The following is a 17,476-nucleotide window of genomic DNA, read 5'->3' as shown; positions in this document are numbered from 1 at the left end:
ATATAGGTCATACCTATGTCCCTATCTTCTTATCTGATATGAGTAGTCATATCTATTAAAATTAGGCCAAGTCCTTGGTCAAGAACCCGGCCTCCTACAAGACCACAGTGTTCTTCAGAAAGTTGTTTTTCATGTTTATGGCATTTACTGAGAAGGCAGTGTACTATACATATGAAAATACACCACGGACCTCAGTTACAGATGAGCTTTCCAGTTCACCCACATTCAGCAATCACACAGGATGCTAAGTGCCATACAGAAATTACCCTTTTTGTCTTGGGTTTTCATGGGTACATTTTGTTCTGAACTTGGCTCAGCCACCACTTTCCAGGCCCACCCTTGGCTGGGAAGGTGGATCTGTCCACTCCCTGGTCAGGTTCACTTGCCATAAAAATTGCCCCCAAATCGCCTCCTGGCCACCCAGGCAGGTTTTTCTCTGGCAAATCCTCCCACTCCTCTGCTCTTCTGTTCTTCCCCGTTCACATGGCCATGGAATCCCATGACTGGTCTGTCAATCCTCCCAGGTTGGGCCATGGCTTCTAGCTTTACAGGAGGAACAGGAAATGGAAGTGCTGCTCTCTGGGATGCTCTGAGCTCCAGGAGCACTCAGGCTGAGGCCACCCCAGCCAACCCCCATGGGCACGAGGGGCTCTGGGCTGAGGAGCCAGGGAGAGTCCTACCCCTCATGTTGATGCCTGCACCACCATGAGCACTTCTCAGACCTGAGTGCTGGGTAATATTATTGCCTATAAAACATTGACAGTTACGGCTTATCAGGGGGCAGAATACTGTGGTTAAAGCTGGCCTGGCAGTCAATCTGCCTGGATTCAAATCCCAGCTCTGCAGTTTACTGTATGTCCTGTGTTCCTGTGTGGTGGGTTGTGGGAAGTACAGAAGACAATGCAAGTGCACACCTAGCACAGAGTAGGCATTCAAAAAATATTAGCTACTGTTAAAACATTATTATAACATAGAGGTTAAGGCCATGGGCTTTGAAGCCAGACCTCTCAGCCAAATTCCAGCTCCATCCACTCACTACTGTCTGACAGGGGCAAAGTACTTAATGTTTCCATGGCTCAGTTTTTTCATCTATAAAATGGGCATCTTAAGTGTAGCTACCTCACAAAGTACTTGTGAGGATTACTGAAAGAATATGTTAAGCACTTAGAACACTGCCCGGCATGTAAAGTCTTATCTACAGTTTAACTATGGTCACTGTTGCAAGCCAATCAAATAAACATCCTTACACAAACCTTTAAGTGTAAATGGAGGCTCTTGTGACTAACATAACAGTCATTTGGGTGCAGATATTCACAGATGAATAACACATGCCAAATTCATCTGAAAACATTTGTGAATTCATAATATGTTTTCTCAGGCAACTGGTGGTTGAAGGTACAGCTAATGCCATGAGAGGCTGGGACACTTTTTAACAATAACAGAATGGGCCCTCATATTCAAAGGATACGAAACCATTGGTTTGTTTCTATATTATTTTATCTTCACAGAGAATTGAACCCCAGAGAAGGCATGTGACACACCCAGGGTCACCCAGCATGGTGTTCAGGACTGGAGTTCAGCCTGAGTTCCTGCCCTGGACACTCTACCAGGCAGCATACAGAAGTTCTGGCAGTTTCTCCAGGCTCTCCTCTGAGACATACTGGAAGTCAAATCATCCTTTAAAAACTTATTTTCTGCCATAGCCTTTTGCTCATTTTTAATGAGCCTTTACCTTTTCCTTTACAAAGAAGTTAAGAAGTGGTTCATTCATTGAAAAAAACTGCCAACTCAAACAAATTACCTAACCTACGGGCACTGAGCTCCTCCCCTTTAAAAGGCAAAGAATACTCGTTTTCCTGTCCTCCAGGCAGCAGTGGCAAGGTATGGCCTCGGGAATGGGCACAGCTTGGAAGCCAGTCCTAAACTAGTCCCAGAACAAGAGAAATTCTGGTACTTTTCCCAGTCCTAATCAGACTAGGAGAGTGACCTCAGTGGTTAGATGATAATCCCAATTATCTACCCCGCTGCAATACATTAACACCATTCTCCACTCTCTGCACCTCAAAGACAAGCCAGCAAGGTTGGCATCCAGGAGTCTGGGTAAGGGACAGGGTCTCTGGTCAAAGGGACATAACACAGCTTGGTGAATTTCACGTCAGTAGGCTCAAGCATTCACTTCCATGCCATTCCCTGTAATTCATTCTCTTCCTCCTCTCCTTAGGTTCGCTGGAGCAGCTAACATTTCCCAGGTAATCAATTTCACAGAATGAGGGAGTACAGTGCAAGGGCCATGAATGCATAATGAGCCTTTATGGACAAGTCTCGCTTTTCACAATCTGACAGATAAGCCTGCTCTTTAGACCTCGAGGACATGATGTAAGCCGATTTGAATCTGGAAATAACACTGTTAAAAGTGAAAAGACCCTCTGACTACAGAGTATCCATTATTAAGCACCCCTTAGGATACTTGAGTGAAAACCAGAGGCTCTTAGCAAAGTCTTCCTCAGGACTAGAGAGGCAAATGGCAAATGAGCAACTCCTTCCACCAAGAGCATCCCTTATCTCTGGCCCCACCCCTTCCTGTCTTTTGTCAGTTGCTGGGAGAGGAAAAACAGTCAATATAAACTCAGCAGCGATTTTGGCCTGGGTGTGGATTCTCTGAAGGCATCCCTTGAAATCAACTAGAGGAAATAAGAAATTGACGTGGAAAAAAACAAAACAAAAACCAACCCCAACTCAAGGTATAGAAAACTGTAGATTTGGAGCAGGAACTGAAAGAGAAAAAAAATCTCAGAGGACAATTGCAAAAATGTCTGGATAACCAGAGACTCCAAGGTAGAGGCTTAAATGAGAAACTGGTAAAAGGAAGAAAGATAGTTTATGTCCATTCAAAGTTGGAGATGTGGATTGAAATTTTATCACAATAACAAAGATGAAAATCTTGAGGAATAAAAGCAGCTATCCACACACACACAAATGTATTCTGTTTGTTTCTGTTCAGAAACTGGCAAAAAACAAGGAGGTAGGTTCCTAAGCTGCTGAGGTCCTGGCAGTGTTCTATTTCTTAACCTGGGTGGTAACTCTACAGGTATTTACTTCATAACAATTTGCTGTGCATTTTTAGTTTATGAGTTTCTAATTTCACAATAAAAAAAAAAAAGACAATTTCAAGTGTGCAAGATTACAGAGTTCCATTCAGGAGTTTTAGTAGTTTAACAAAAGAATGAAGCCAATACCAGAATAATTCATGCAAGAGAAAGCAAACATAGCTATTTAAATAAAAGGCACTCCTTTCCCAGCCTAATTCTATGGTTTGCTTTGGTGTGGAGACTCAATGTCTGCATATACAAAACCATAGCAAACTGTATCTGCCCCAAATGATAAACGTAGGTGTGTATAACTTTGTGGGTGCTCACACCTCCTCACTACTGTTCACTGTTTACAGAGCAATCTCACATACCTTAACTCACAGCCAATGGCTGGAGTTATCCCCATGGCAGAGATAAGATAGGTAGCCTCAGACAGTAGAAGACTCACCCCAGGAATAGCTCAAGTTAGAAGCAAAAATGAGACCTGCACCAGATCTCACACAGCCACCTCAGGGACCCTTTATGATAATGACTTTCCCATTCCCAGGAAGTTAGGAGGCCCTTGTTTTTTCCATGTGGAAACAATGAGATGAATAAACAGGTAAATTACTGTCAGCAAGAGAATGTCACCTCCTGAGTCACTTTCACTTTTCAATTAAAGCACAGCCCATGATGTTGTAAAGATTATCTTCCCTCACTAAACCTTGAACACCTTGAGGGTAAACAAACAGAAGAGGGTACAAACTAACATTCACAGTATTGTGTTTTCCACCCCGTACCATCATTCCTGCACAGTGCCACTTGCATTAAGTCTTTTAAAAACAGTTAAAATGACAGGTAGTAACTGCCCTTTTAAAAGATGGCCAATATATTTTCCAATTCTTTTTTTTTTCCCTCTTAGACTTGTTTTTTTAAGTTGTTATTGTTGTTTTTTAATCACTCCCACTCTGTCCCTCCAGCTCCCGCTCCAGCGCCTTGGAAGAAACCAATTCTTAAGAAAAGCTTTCGGGACTTCCCTGGGGGCACAGTGGTTAAGAATTTGCTTGCCAATGCAGGGGACATGGGTTTGATCCCTGGTTTGGGGAGATCCCACATGCCGAGGAACAACAAAGCCCGTGCGCCACAACTACTGAGCCTGCGCTCTAGAGCCTGCGAGCCATTACTGTTGAGCCCGTGTGCCACAACCACTGAAGCCTGCGTGCCTAGAGCCCAGTGCTCTGCATCAAGAGAAGCTACTGCAATGAGAAGCCTGTGCACCACAACGAAGAGCAGCCTCCACTGATGGCAACTAGAGGAAGCCCGTGTGCACCAACGAAGACCTAATGCAGCCAATAAATAAATTTAAAAGCAAAAGAAAAAAGAAAAGGTTTCATGTCATACATAAATTCAGAAGCTGAGAGGGCTGACAGGTTAATTATAGACACAAAGAGCAGGGACAAATGGACTATGAGATAAGCGAGTCTAAATGTGCCTTCCCTGGATAAGGATTTATTAATAAGCCTGCAAAGATTTACTGGGCACAGCCAGGTTCAGCTCCGTGCCACACTTGGGGGCGGGGGTGCAGATTTGGGGAAGGCACAGTTTCTGTGCTTGAGGAATCTGGCTGGTGGCTGGGAAGACAGCACGTACCTGCAAGAATAATCAAAATGGTCTCCTGAGGACAGCAGGTGGAAGATAGCGAGAAAACAGGGCCTAAGAACTGAAGCACCTGCCCCTTTTGAGAGTGGGATGGTCAAAGACCTCATCACTCCACTAGGCCCATCTGGAAGGAAGTGTGGGTAGGACTGTGGCAGGAGAGAAGCCACAGAGGAAGCCCCAATTCTTTTCCTTCTGCACCTGCCACCATATTCTTTCAGGGGCTGGAGGCAGGGACTTAAGTCCAAAAGACCCACAAGGATCTTCCCCTTCCCTCTCCACCCTCCCCCTCCAAGAAAAAAGAGGAATGTTCAGATGGCTGAGGAGGGAGGTCTAGGGTCACCTTCAGCAAGCAGATGAGCCCAAGAATGGAATGAGAGGCCTAGCAAAGCTGGATAGCAGAGAGTGCTTTTTGCTCCCTTTTTTCATTCAATCGAAAAGTATTTCTTGGCCGCCTTCTAGGTGGCACACTGAACTTGGCAACTGTCAGTGGGACATCAAGCTTGCCTTTAGCCCAGCCTAGATGACCAAAGCCTGGGCCTCCAAACACTGAATCTGGGTCTCCCTCGGGTTTCCGCTTTATTTGGGGATAATGGACTTGGTCGTCTCCGACTGAACCTGGGCCCTTCCAAACAGATGAGGGCCCGCTAAGAATTTTTCAAGCACCAACTTCCCCCAGACTTACACATAAGGTGGGAACCCCACCACACCCCTATGTATGGGGAAAAAGGGCTGATCCGTTGATAACCCTGAAATGCCAGGCAGAAATATGGCACTGCCATCTCCCGCGAAGGCGGGGAATATCCAAAAGGGTTTATTCGGGTTGGTTTGTTTCCAAAATCCCGCCATTTCTCCAAAAGACATTAGAGAGGTAAAACCTGGCCATGGATCAAGTCCAAAGAGTGAGAAACTAGTTTCGATTGCTGTGTTTAATCGCACTCGCGCCCCCCCCCCCCCCCCCCCCCCGTAAACTTCCCACCCACTCCACCTCACTTTCCAGGTGGTTCCTGCTACTACCAAACTGCTTTCCGCCGCTCTGCGGCTTGTTTAGGACGGGGAAGTGCTAGCTCCCAGCGTGCGGGATCCGCGGGGACCCTGAGCCCTACGCCCGCTGACAAAGCGCGCCCCCACGCCGGCCGCGCTTCTGGGGCGAAGGAACGAAAACTGCCCCCTTCCACCCCGTGGACGCGGTAAGTGGGTGCTCTGCGGCCGGCTGGCTCGCCCGGGAGCGCGGCGTCGGGCAAAGGCGGCGGGGGCGGCGGGCCCAGGGTGCGCGGAAAGCGTTCAGCGCTTGGCGCACCTGGCGCACCTGGATGCGCCCTGCGGTCCCGGCCTCCGTCCCGGGCTGCGGGGACTGCCGTCTCCGACAGCGCCCGCGGGGCCCCGGCCGCCCCAGGTCCCCTCCGGGGCACGCCGCTCCCCAGCCCGGGATCGCCCCGCTCCCCGCGCGTCCCAGGCTGCTCTTACCCGGGAAATGGTGAGAGGTTGCTCGAAGTCCTTGCCCCCTACGAGGCGGAAGCCCCACGGTCCCGGGCCCTGGAGGGCTATTTGCTGGGTGGCCATGGCGCGGCGACGGCGGGCGGCGAGTCTAGAGGACAGACCGGGCAGGACGCGGAGCGGCGAGCTGGGCTCCCGGGCAGCTGTCGGAGAAAGAGCGCGCGGCGCGGGCCCGGGGAGCCTGGGGCGGGCGGGAGCTGGGCCGGAGGAGGGCGGGGGCAGCTCCGCCCAGGCCGCGTCGCGGCCGCCCGCCCCGCCTGTCCCGTGGCCCGCGGCCCGCAGCCGCCCCCCGCCCCCGGCGCCCGCACAGCGCCCCGGCCGAGAGGCGGGCGGAGAGAGCCCGGGGTCAGCTCCGGCGGCTCGGGATCTCAGCAGCCCCGCGCCGGCCCCCAGCGCCGCTCCCGGCCCGGCCGCCGGGCGCTAGGTGAGAGGCGGACAGGTTCCGGCGACCTCGGAGGACACAAAGCTTGGCGCTTTTGAAAACGAGTTTGCAAGTGTTGTGCAGAGTCATCCCTTTGATCTCACATGTGCTTTTTTGCAAACGACGCTGATGTTTCAAAGCTGCTTTCCAGTGATCTCGTTTGAAAATGTGAAGCAGTCAGAGCATTTGTAGCCCCATTTTACAAATGAATTAACTGGGTCGGCCAGAGATTAGAAGACTTGCCCGAGGCCACACAGCTTGTCCCTGGTGTAACTGGACCGTCGCCCAGGCTCCCCGCGCTAAAGAACCCCACACTGGAATTTTTCAAACGCTAATGAGACCATCGCACGAAGTTGTAAGTGAACTTCAAAACCTTCCTAGGAACCTTTCCTCCCGGCTGGATTCGCTGTAGGTTCCGACCTTCCCAACAATTCAGACTTCAAGTCTGAGGCGGACCAAGCGCGCAGAAAGGGAATCTGGGTTGAGTCCAAAGACCTGGGTTCCCGACTTGCCACTGCCTGCTACCTGGGCTCTGTCCCCTCGCCCTGGAGTACCTTCTCCACATCAGATCAGACCACGTCTCCTTGTCCACGGGGTCCCCCACTTCTGAGTAAAGTTGAAATGCCTAAAACGCTTGTTGGGCCACCCACAGAATGGCTCCAACTCCCTCTCTGATCTCATCTCCTTGTGCTGCTCTCAGCCCTCACTGGCCTGTTGCTACTGCCTCAAGGCCTTGCGTCATGGCCTCTGGAATGCTTTTCTCCCAGACATCCTAAGGCTTGCCTTTTGTTCAGATGTCACCCTCTCAGTCAGGCCATCTCTGAGAGCCCTATTTAAAACCTGCTCTCTAGAACACCCTGTCCCCTTCCCCTGCTTTTATTTTCCCATTGTGTTTATCACCATCTGACATACTCAATATATCACTTATTTTTACCCCCACCCCCTACCCCTAAGCATTAGTTCCCCAGGGGTAGGGGTTTTTTATCTCTTTGGATCACTGCTGTATCCCAGAGCCTAAGAATAGTGCCTACTACATAGTATTTAACGAACGTGATACACTGGCCAACCTTATGACATTTGGGTCCCAGGTTCCTCACAGTTTTCTTGGCTCCAATTCATCCTGGCATCTGAGCCCCAGTGTTCTGTCCCTTTGTGATCCTGGCCTACCTACCCAGAAGCCCTGTGCACAGATTTGCACATAAAAGGATTATCTTACTTGTCCAGCTGTGTCACAGTACAAATGCCTGGTTTGGGAATGGTTTGCTTGAATTTAGAAATCAAGGTGGATATATGTCTTCTATCCATCCCTCTCATCTTGCATCCTGATTTTTTTTTTGATTGAAGTATAATTGATTTACAATGTGTTAGTTTGAGGTGTATAGCAAAGTGATTCAGATATATATTCTTTTTCAGATTCTCTGCCTTTATAGGTTATAACAAAATATTGAATATAGTTCCCTGTGTTATACAGTAGGTCCTTGTTGTTTATTTTATATATACTAGTGTGTATCTGTTAATCCCAAACTCCTAATTTATCCTCCCCACTCTCTATCCTGATATTCTTGAGTCTGAGAAAAAGGAATGGAGTTACAGCCAGGAGCTGGCTACCTGCTTCATTGAAGGTAAAAATTAAACCCTCTTTGAATAAGATTCTCCTGATTAAAAACATGCTTGCGTTTCAAGCCCCTGCAGAATTTGGGAGAATCACCAAATTCTGGGTCTGCCCTAAGATGGGTAGCAGTTTTGAATATTTTGTGTCCTAGGAAGAGAAAAAGGTTGAAGAGCCACAGCTTCTCTACTCCCCAAAGATAGGAACTGCCTCTCATTCATCCCCAGGTGTCCTGCTAGCGTGGACTTGATGCATTGTGCGTGCCAACAGTGCTTATTCTATACAATATTCTTTTCGGATATAGGGCAGTAGTACATAGATTACTTCATTTAGTTATTAAGTGTCAGTTGCAGTCTGGTTCTGCATAGCAAGAGCTATAAAACAGTCCACACTCTGACCAGGTCATCCCCTTTCTGGGCACTGATTCCAAGGACATAATTTAAAAGAAGAGGAAAAAGCTATATGTACAAAGATATTTATAGCCACATTATTTATAATGACAAAAAAATTGGAATTATGCAGCAACAGAAAAGTGGCTAAATATGGTGTGGCCATGTGAGGGAATAGTATGCAGCATAAAAATGATAATCATGAAGGCTATGAGAAGGCAAGGAAATGTGTTTTCAAGATATATAAAAAAGAGTGGAACAAAATTATTTGTAAACTGATTATTATTTGTAAACAAAATTATAGATTTTATGTTAAAAAATAAAAATTATGTCTCCCTGTTGCCAAAAATTAGGAGAAAATACAAAAACTAACTTTCTATTGGAAGATGGAATTGGAGAAAAAAACTTTAATAATTTCTTCTAACAAGGATGTAAAGTTTTAAAAATAAAAATCAAATAATTGGCCTCAGCTCCTCGGATGGAGACTAAATGCTAGTCTTTCTGAGGGTAGGGCGCCTCATCGGCTGTCTTTTTGTCTCCCACCCCCTGCTCCAGTGAGCTTGCTCTGAGCTGGGCACACAGCATGTACTCAGAAAATACCTAGTGATGGATTGATAGGTCTGACCCCCAAACCCAAGCAACCTTGTTTTATCTTAAACACCATGACTTATTAATCCAAACTCTGCAGTTCCCTCAGACCCTTGACTCCTGCAGAGTACTAGTTGAATGGCCTTAAGCAACCTCTCTGAACTTCAGTTGCCATTATTATTATTATTATGAATTCCATAAAAGTTTTTTTGACCGAAACAGCCTACATCAAAATACCTGTGTATGAGGGGGCGCAGGTGAGGTAGAGAGGATGCTGAAGAAATGAAAGCAAGGAGGGCAGGAAAAGGACAAAAGGAGCAGTGGTCCAGGAAGTCAGGGAATAGTGGGTCTTTCCAGCTCTCAGCCCAATTTTACAAGGTAGACAGGGTGGGAGGTGTCTGCTGGCAATTCCCCCAGTCTGGCTTCTGCAGAGCTGGCTACTGCCACCACAGGGTGCTGTTGCCAGGACCCTCCAGAGCCACTGTGCTGAGACTGCTTCCTGGAATAATAGCCCCATTTCTTAAGGACAGTAAGACTAGGACTGTACTAAGGTTTACATACAGTCTTATTTAATTTCCAGAAGTCCTGGACTTGCTCAGGGGACTGCAGAGCTCCCATTCCTGGAGATGGCAGCCATGACCCCTCCTCTGGGACTGAGGTGTGACTCAAGAGTGAGCGTAGGTGACTCCCAGGCTCCAAGCCTACACAGGGATCTGAGGCCGGCTCTGCCCAGGGGCTAGAGAGCCGGAAGCGCTCATCTTGCAGCCGCGCCGGCGCGTGGCGGCTCCCCCATCCCAAACCCGTGCAACTGCCCGGGGCGCCCTGGTCAGATGACATCACAGCGATTTGTTTCTTCTTTCTCTAAAAAGAACCGAAACCCAAGTCCAAAAGCTTGCAAAACAAAGACGTCTTTTCCCGCCCGGCTCCTATCTCGCCTGCCTGGTCCCCATCCACCCTCAACCCCGCTCCCAGGGTCAGTGTGTCTTGTACTAGGATCCCACGGGTGGCTCGTCCCCGCGCCACCCCAGTACAGCCGACTGGGGGGTGGGGGAAGTTTCCCTCCGCTGAGCCAGGGTCTGGGCAGGGAACTGGGCTCCCGGTTCTTTCCTTTCTCTTGCTTTGTGCTCCGGCCAAGGACGGGAGTCGGGGTGGGAGTGGGCAGGTGGGATTCTGAAGTGGCCTTTGGGGATTGGGTGCCTCTGGGATTTTGGGGATTGGGTGCCTCTCGGATTGCAGTCGACACACAGCGTGCTCCGTGGAGCGCTGGGCCCTAAGGACACCTGGACACCCGCACTGGCTGACGTCCCCGCCGGGCTGATAAAAGGTGTGGACATATGAGCTGCAGGATCCAAGGCCTGCCGTGTGCCTAGCAGACAAGCAGCTATTTTGTCCACCTGCCTCCTGGCTCCCTGGCCATGTGGCACAAAAATCAGCAAGTTATCTAAGAAACCAGAACACTACCATTTCTTAAGCATCCCTGAATATTAAAAGAAGAAATTCCAAAGCAAGATCATAGATAAAGTGGTTCATATTAAGCATACGTATTGGAGAAGTTAAGACAAAAAGACAAAGTCATACAATAGTGTTCACAAGATAACTAATGGATTAATAAAAAGCATAATTTATCTGCTGGGACCTGAGTTTAAAGTTGTGTGATTAACATATTTCATTGCTGTTATTATATTTTAATGCCTTTATATGTAACCTCATGGGGAAAAACTTCAAAAGTCTGAATTTGAATCTTTAGCGTACATGGACCACCTCTTGGTCACCTCCCCAACAGAGGAAAGGTGGCTTGGGGTCAGAGTTACTCAACAGACCCTAGCCCAATACCCAGACAGTAAACATGGTCTTCATTACTAAACACTCAAGAATGTGTGCTAGGAACTTGGCATAAACTGTTGTATTTCATCTGGATGAGAGTCCAGTAAAGTGTGGCGATGCCCTTACTACAGGAGGAAGCTGAGGCGCTGGTGCCCTGCCAGGTCCCCCTTCATGGAAGAACGTATTTTTCCAGCTCCTGGGAGGTAGACAGCCTTCAAATTTTAGCCCCCTCAGGGACTGCCACTGCCACAGAGAGCAGCCTTGCCCAGGGGCCTGCCTTCAGTGACTGATCTTAGTGGGGATAAAGAAGCAGCCATTTGGGTCCAACGTGGGACAACTCTGATGGGTCGTTATGGCTCCAGAGCTCCCTGTAGCTCAGCTTCTCCCAATCCAGCTTCCTCTCACTCCTTCCCCCAGGCGTTGAGCCCAAGGACCCTCCCCCCCCCTTTTTTTTAATTTTATTTATTGGCTGTGTTGGGTCTTCGTAGCTGCGCACACGGGCTTTCTCTAGTTGCAGCGAGTGGGGGCTACTCTTCGTTTTGGTGTATGGGCCTCTCATTGCAGTGGCTTCTCTTGTTGAGGAGCACAGGCTCTAGGCACATGGGCTTCAGTAGTTGTGGCACATGGGCTTAATAGCTGTGGGTCGCGGGCTCCAGAGCACAGGTTCAGTAGTTGTGGTGCACAGGCTTAGTTGCTCCACAGCATGTGGGATCTTCCCGGACCAGGGCTCAAACCCATGTCCCCTGCATTGGCAGGCGGATTCTTAACCACTGCGCCACCAGGGAAATGCCCCAAGGACCCTCCTTAGTAAACAACCTGCTTAGACGCTCTGTCTCTGAAACTAGAGAATCCAGCCTGCAATAGGCCCAGAGAGGTTAAGAGACTTCCCTAAAATCACTCAGTAACCAAATCACGGCAAAGTCTGGGCTGGGGAGGCAGAGGAGGAGCTATAGTTCCTGGAGAAACCTGTAGAAAAGGGATGGACAGGAGGTTATTCAGAGGTTCCTAGGATCCCAGAAGACACCTCGTGTCCACAATTCATGGAGAGCACAAGGGCCAGATCTTCCTTTTCTACTAACAGGGACACCCACAGCCCAAGTGTCAGCAGTTCAACTAGACTAGAAGTCTTTGAGGGGGATGGCTTTTTGGACTTCCTCCTTGAAGAAATTAGAAACTGAGATAAACTTTAAAAATATGAACAAATATGGAGCCCTAAAGACCATACTGAGCAGCAGAAACAGAACAAAATAGTAGGAAGGGTGGGAGATGGTGAAATGGCACTATTGGACAGTAGATAGCCTGCAACACTCTGTGGGGCAGACTCTGCATGCCAGAGACCTGCTGTGGTGTGCAGTGGGGACAGGCAAAGGCCTTCCGTCCATCTCATCTCATTCCTCCCATTCCACCCATTCTCTCTCTCTCTGTGACATCCTCCCCCAAATCCATTTCCTCTCAGAGTTTGCCTGTGCTGCTGGCCTGGTCTGGCCATGGCTGATACTCAAACTGACTATTTATAGCATTTGAGGACAGATGGAGTGGCAGGGCCAGTTTCCATGACGCCAGGGCTCCCGGAGGGTGACTTCCTCTCTGCTGGGTCTCCACCCGCCCCCTCTGGGTCTGTCTTCTCTCCTATTATCTCTGATGCTGTACCTCTATGTGGTCATTCCTTGGGTAGCATCAGGGCTGCTGCTGGGTACACTAGCAATAACTGACTCCAGGTACTGCCCCTGGCCCCCCACTCCCTGCATTAGACCATATTCCAGGCTGAGGATATGTCTCAGCCATCACCACTGGGTGATGAGCATAGGGTCTTCTCCTACTTCCAGGACTAGCCATCTAGCCTCTGCTTTCAGCTCCTACCCACTGACCACCTGAGGTTATGAATCCCAGAGGGGAGGAAGAGAGGATACAAATTACAGAAGTTTACAGAGGTAAAAGAGGTCAGAAAAAAATGAAGATGGGAAAATGACCATGAAGGCGTGTAGTCTTGGAAAGTCTTGGAAGCATGCTAAAAAGAGAGTTCTGTCATTGGTCAGTTGTGAGGATTTGGCAAGTTACTTAGCCTATTGGGACTGTTTCTTCTGTTTTGGTCAACAGCTATCTATTGAATACTCCCCATTTGCTATGCACTGTTCTGTGCACTAAAAAATCAACAGCAAGCAAAACAGAAAATTTTCTCCCTTGTAGAGCCTACATTTTAGTGTAAGGGACAAACAGTAAAATAAATAAGTAAACTCTATGGTGTGCTTTGTGGATGTATGTTTATGTAGGTATGCATGTATTTAAATAAGTATCAATATGTGTATGGCTATGCATATTTGCATGTATGTTTTCCTGCCAAAAGGGCCTAGGAGCAAAAACACTCCAGAGCAATGAGTACACTTGGTTTCCTGCTCTTGGTTTCCAAATGCCATAAAAGGAACCAGAGCTTCTCAAGGAAATTCTAGGGCTGCAGCAGGATAGGTACAAGAGGAGCCCAGCATAGCTTTTAATATGCAGAAAGTAAGATAGTACTTGAATAAGTGGTGGGGGTATTGCAGGAGAGTGAAATCTCTCGTCCTGGGACCTGCAAGAGTCCTTAGGGTGGACCACCAACTGTGGGTTCTTAGCTTCGAGTGCAGGAAAGAATTCAAGAGCAGCCAGAGTAAAGGGAAAGCAAGTTGATTTAGAGGGATACGCATTCCATAGGCAGAATGTGGACCGTCTCAAAAAGTGAGAGCAGCCCTGGGGCATGGTCGTAGGTTTTTATAGGTTAGGTAATTTCATAGGCCAACGAGTGGGAGGAATATTCTTGCTGTTTCAGGGTAGGGTGGGAATTTCCCAGGAATTGGGCCACTGCCCACTTTTTGGCTTTTTTCGGTCCTCCCCAAAGCTGTCATGGTGTAAGAGGGAGTGATTCTAGTGTTACATTGAAGGTATAATGAGCTGCATAGGTCAATGACTGGATTATTCTCAAAGCCACTTTGGTTTCAGCAGATTCCAGCTGGTCTTTAGCGCATCCCAGCAGCTGCGCCCCTTCGTCATCATCTAGCAGTTGTGTCCTGCCCCTTTCCCTCTGTCTCATTCCCTGCTCAGAGATTTTACTCCCAGTCTTATGGGAAGCAGAGGGCAATGGTCCGTCTTCGGTAGCTGCTTCAGGGTTGGGCACGGGCATTGACCCTGCCTGTCAGGGAGTAAAAATCTCTGGATGCCTGGTCTAAGGGTCCCAGGGGCAGGACAGCTTCTTGAGTCAGAGGGCAGTATGGGTTGGAATCCTCGCAGAGCCATCATTTTGACGTGGAACTGTTGTAACCTGGAAGACACGAACTTTACCAAGAGGTTAAAGAGGCAGGGTCCAAAGAGGAGGAAGGCAGGTATGACCATGACTGGGCCAAGTAGGAGCAGGAATCAAGTAAGGTTAGGGAAGGCACTCTTAATGGTGGACCAGATGGCATCAGGGTCTGATCCCTGGTTGTAGCAGTGTAACCATGATGCTTGTTCATAAATCTTTTTGATGTCCATCTCGATCTGGTCCAAATTATTATTATTATTATTATTATATTTATTTATTTATTTATTTATTGGCTGAGTTGGGTCTTTGTTGCTGCACGCGGGCTTTCTCTAGTTGTGGTGAATGGGTACTACTCTTCGTTGTGGTGCACGGGCTTATTGCGGTGGCTTCTCTTGTTGCAGAGCATGGGCTCTAGGTGCATGGGCTTCAGTAGTTGTGGCACATGGGCTCAATAGTTGTGGCACACAGGCTTAGTTGCTCCACGGCATGTAGGATCTTCCCGGCCCAGTGATCAGACCTGTGTCCCCTGCATTGGCAGGCAGATTCTTAACCACTGCACCACCAGGGAAGTCCCTGGCCCGAATTATTAATGTAGGTGCAGTAGGTTTTGTTTATGACCACACAAACACCACCCTGCTCAGCCAGGAAGTAATCCAAGGCCAATCTATTGTCCATGACCCCGTTGGCCAGTGAGTTTAAAGGAAGTTGAGAGTCGATTTAGGGTATTTCCGGTGGTCAGGGCTAGGATCTCTAAAGTGTTGGTTAGATTTTCAAGGGTTATCTCATGGTAGGCAAAGCTGCCCCATGGAGCTGCCAATCTCCCTGCCACTCCTATATCCTGCCAATATTAATCTGATGGCTCTGCTGGGGTGGTATTGAGCATTATTATGTATTGTGACTGTGAATGGGACTAAATGTCCTAATGAAGACTCTCCCTCGTGCCACGCATTATGGATATAAGGATAAGCAATTACATAGGGGTCAGATTTTCCCTGGGGGGCCCTTGTCTTTGGGCCCTCATTCTGGGGGGCACCACATATCCTGAAGGTGCCCGAAGAGATCTGGGAACAGAAGAATTTAACAAGGGAGCAACCATCCGGATCCATGGAAGGGACAAGTTATAAACACAATGCAGGGACGAGAGCCCATTAGTATTTTCAAAATAGTTAACTCCAGAAATATTCTATGCCCTCGGCTTAGCTGAGATGGTGTAGTAAGAGGATTTCACCCATTGTTTCCAAAGGGCCCGACAATTACTAGCCCAGCTTTTAGTCGATTCCATCCCTGTCCCGTAGGCACCTTGGGTCTGGTCATCATTATAAGCACACAGAGTGGAGACATTCGTGGGAATGCAGTTTGGGTCCAGGTTCCAAACACTATTGTGATATTACCATCTGGTGGCCAGGGATTGCTCCGAAGAGGCTCCGCATGCCCAAGAAGACCATTAGCGGTATAGAAGCATGACTGGTTTTCTGAATAACAAAAGTAGCCACGATTAATGGAAAAGTTATATCACCCTTTTAAAAGGCGTCAAACGAAGGCAAGGTCTTGGGCCTGGCAGGGCTATTGCCCATCACGCTGGAGTCAGTGCAGGCAGGTTTTCCATGTATTCGAACTGATAATACCCTCATTGTATATACCTATTCGTACCTGTAACAGTTGTTATAAGCCAGGGTTTTTATGGCAGACCCAACAATTAACTAGTTTTTCTCCCCAAGCAACTATTTTAGATGTGTTTACTAAAGCATCATTTTCCCATTCCCCCTGAGCCATGATCATCGCCAGAAGTCCTACTAGGAGTATGGTGGCTGTTGACATCATATTACTATGTATTTGTTCAGACCCAGCAGGGACAAAGAAGATGTTTGGGGGAGGGGGTTCTGAAATGTGGCAGAATAAAAGCATGATAGTCAGAAACACAAGGATTACTAGGTCAACCCATATCTGTTGTCTGGAACAGGTATCTGAGGTCTTCCACTGCCTCGCAGGAGTAGGTCCCCTCTGGTTCCTGTTGAGACTTATAAGGTACAGGTTTTATTCTAGACAGATGTACCCAACTAGTAACTCCTCTTAGCTTGACAGCAGTTGGAGTACTTAGTTACTCTTGATATGGTCCCTTTCATTTTGGTTGTAGCTGGTCCTCAAGGGACCCTTCCTTCCAAGTTTTTAGTAGAACAAAGTCCCCTGAGTGGACAGAGACCTCAACCTTTTCTTTTGTTGGGGGTGGGTAGCACTTTGTTCCCTTGAGGGGCCCTGTGAACTTGGCTCAAGCTCACAATGTGGGAGACCAATTTGTGGGTTTCCTCATCGAATGAGATCTGAAGTCACAAAGGGCCTCCCATAGGTCATTTCAACGGGACTAAATTTAAATATTCCCTTTGGAGCCACCCTGGTCCATAGGAGGGCTGAGGCAGGAAGGAGACCCAGGTTTCTGAAATCTCTTGGCATAACTTAGCAAGCATTCTTCATAGAACATGATTTGCTTTTTCCATCTTGCCTGAGGGTTGGGGCCTCTAGGAAGAGTGGCAGCTATAGTTCATCCAGAGCTGAGGAAACCCATTGCGTCAGTTTGTCAGTGAAGGAAGATCCGTTATCACTCTGTAGGCTTCTGGGTAACCCGATCTCAGAATTATTTCTTTAAACAGAAATGTGGATATTTCTATTGCTTTTTCAGTTTTAGTAGGGAAAGCTTCTATCCACCCTGTAAAGGTGTCTATGAATAACAGTAGGTGTTTCCATCCCTTACGTGGGGGCATTTGGGTCAAGACCACTTGCCAAACCTCCCCTGCATAGGTTCCCCGATGTTGTGTGGGCCAAGTTAGGGGTGGAAGAATGGGGTGGCTTCCTGGGTCACTGGGGGCACAAAGCTCGCAAGCCTTGGTGACATTTTTAACAGTTTGGGACAGTCCTTTACCCAGGAACACCTGCATAACCAGTTTGAATAGGGAGTCCTGCCCTAAGTGGGAGGATTCGTGGAAGTGCTTATTTTCCATTCCTTGGCTCCAGGAGTGAGACGCTTGTTATCTTCTATCAGCCACCCTGAGAGGTCTCTTTCCAGTCACCCTACCTTTTCCCCACTCAAGTTCTTCAGCTGTATAAGATGGACCCATTGAGAAGTGGGGAACTATCAGGTCTGAGAGCTGCAGCTTGTAG

At 48.1% G+C, this 17,476-nt stretch overlaps 1 protein-coding gene across 1 annotated transcript in view; it reads right to left on the bottom strand.

Annotated features, from left to right (window-relative positions):
- Positions 1-6,430, bottom strand: part of PDLIM1 (PDZ and LIM domain 1) — a 48,060-nt gene extending 41,630 nt beyond the window's left edge. The window contains exon 1 of the mRNA XM_057734742.1: positions 6,192-6,430. Within this exon, the coding sequence (XP_057590725.1) occupies positions 6,192-6,287 (96 nt within the window). The 5' untranslated portion in view covers positions 6,288-6,430. The remainder of the gene's footprint in view (positions 1-6,191) is intronic.
- Between the last annotated feature and the right edge of the window lie 11,046 nt (positions 6,431-17,476).

The sequence above is a fragment of the Hippopotamus amphibius genome, chromosome 5 (genome assembly GCF_030028045.1).
Source record: "Hippopotamus amphibius kiboko isolate mHipAmp2 chromosome 5, mHipAmp2.hap2, whole genome shotgun sequence".
Taxonomy (NCBI): Eukaryota; Metazoa; Chordata; class Mammalia; order Artiodactyla; family Hippopotamidae; genus Hippopotamus; species Hippopotamus amphibius.
This window is presented reverse-complemented; position numbering and strand designations above follow the sequence as displayed.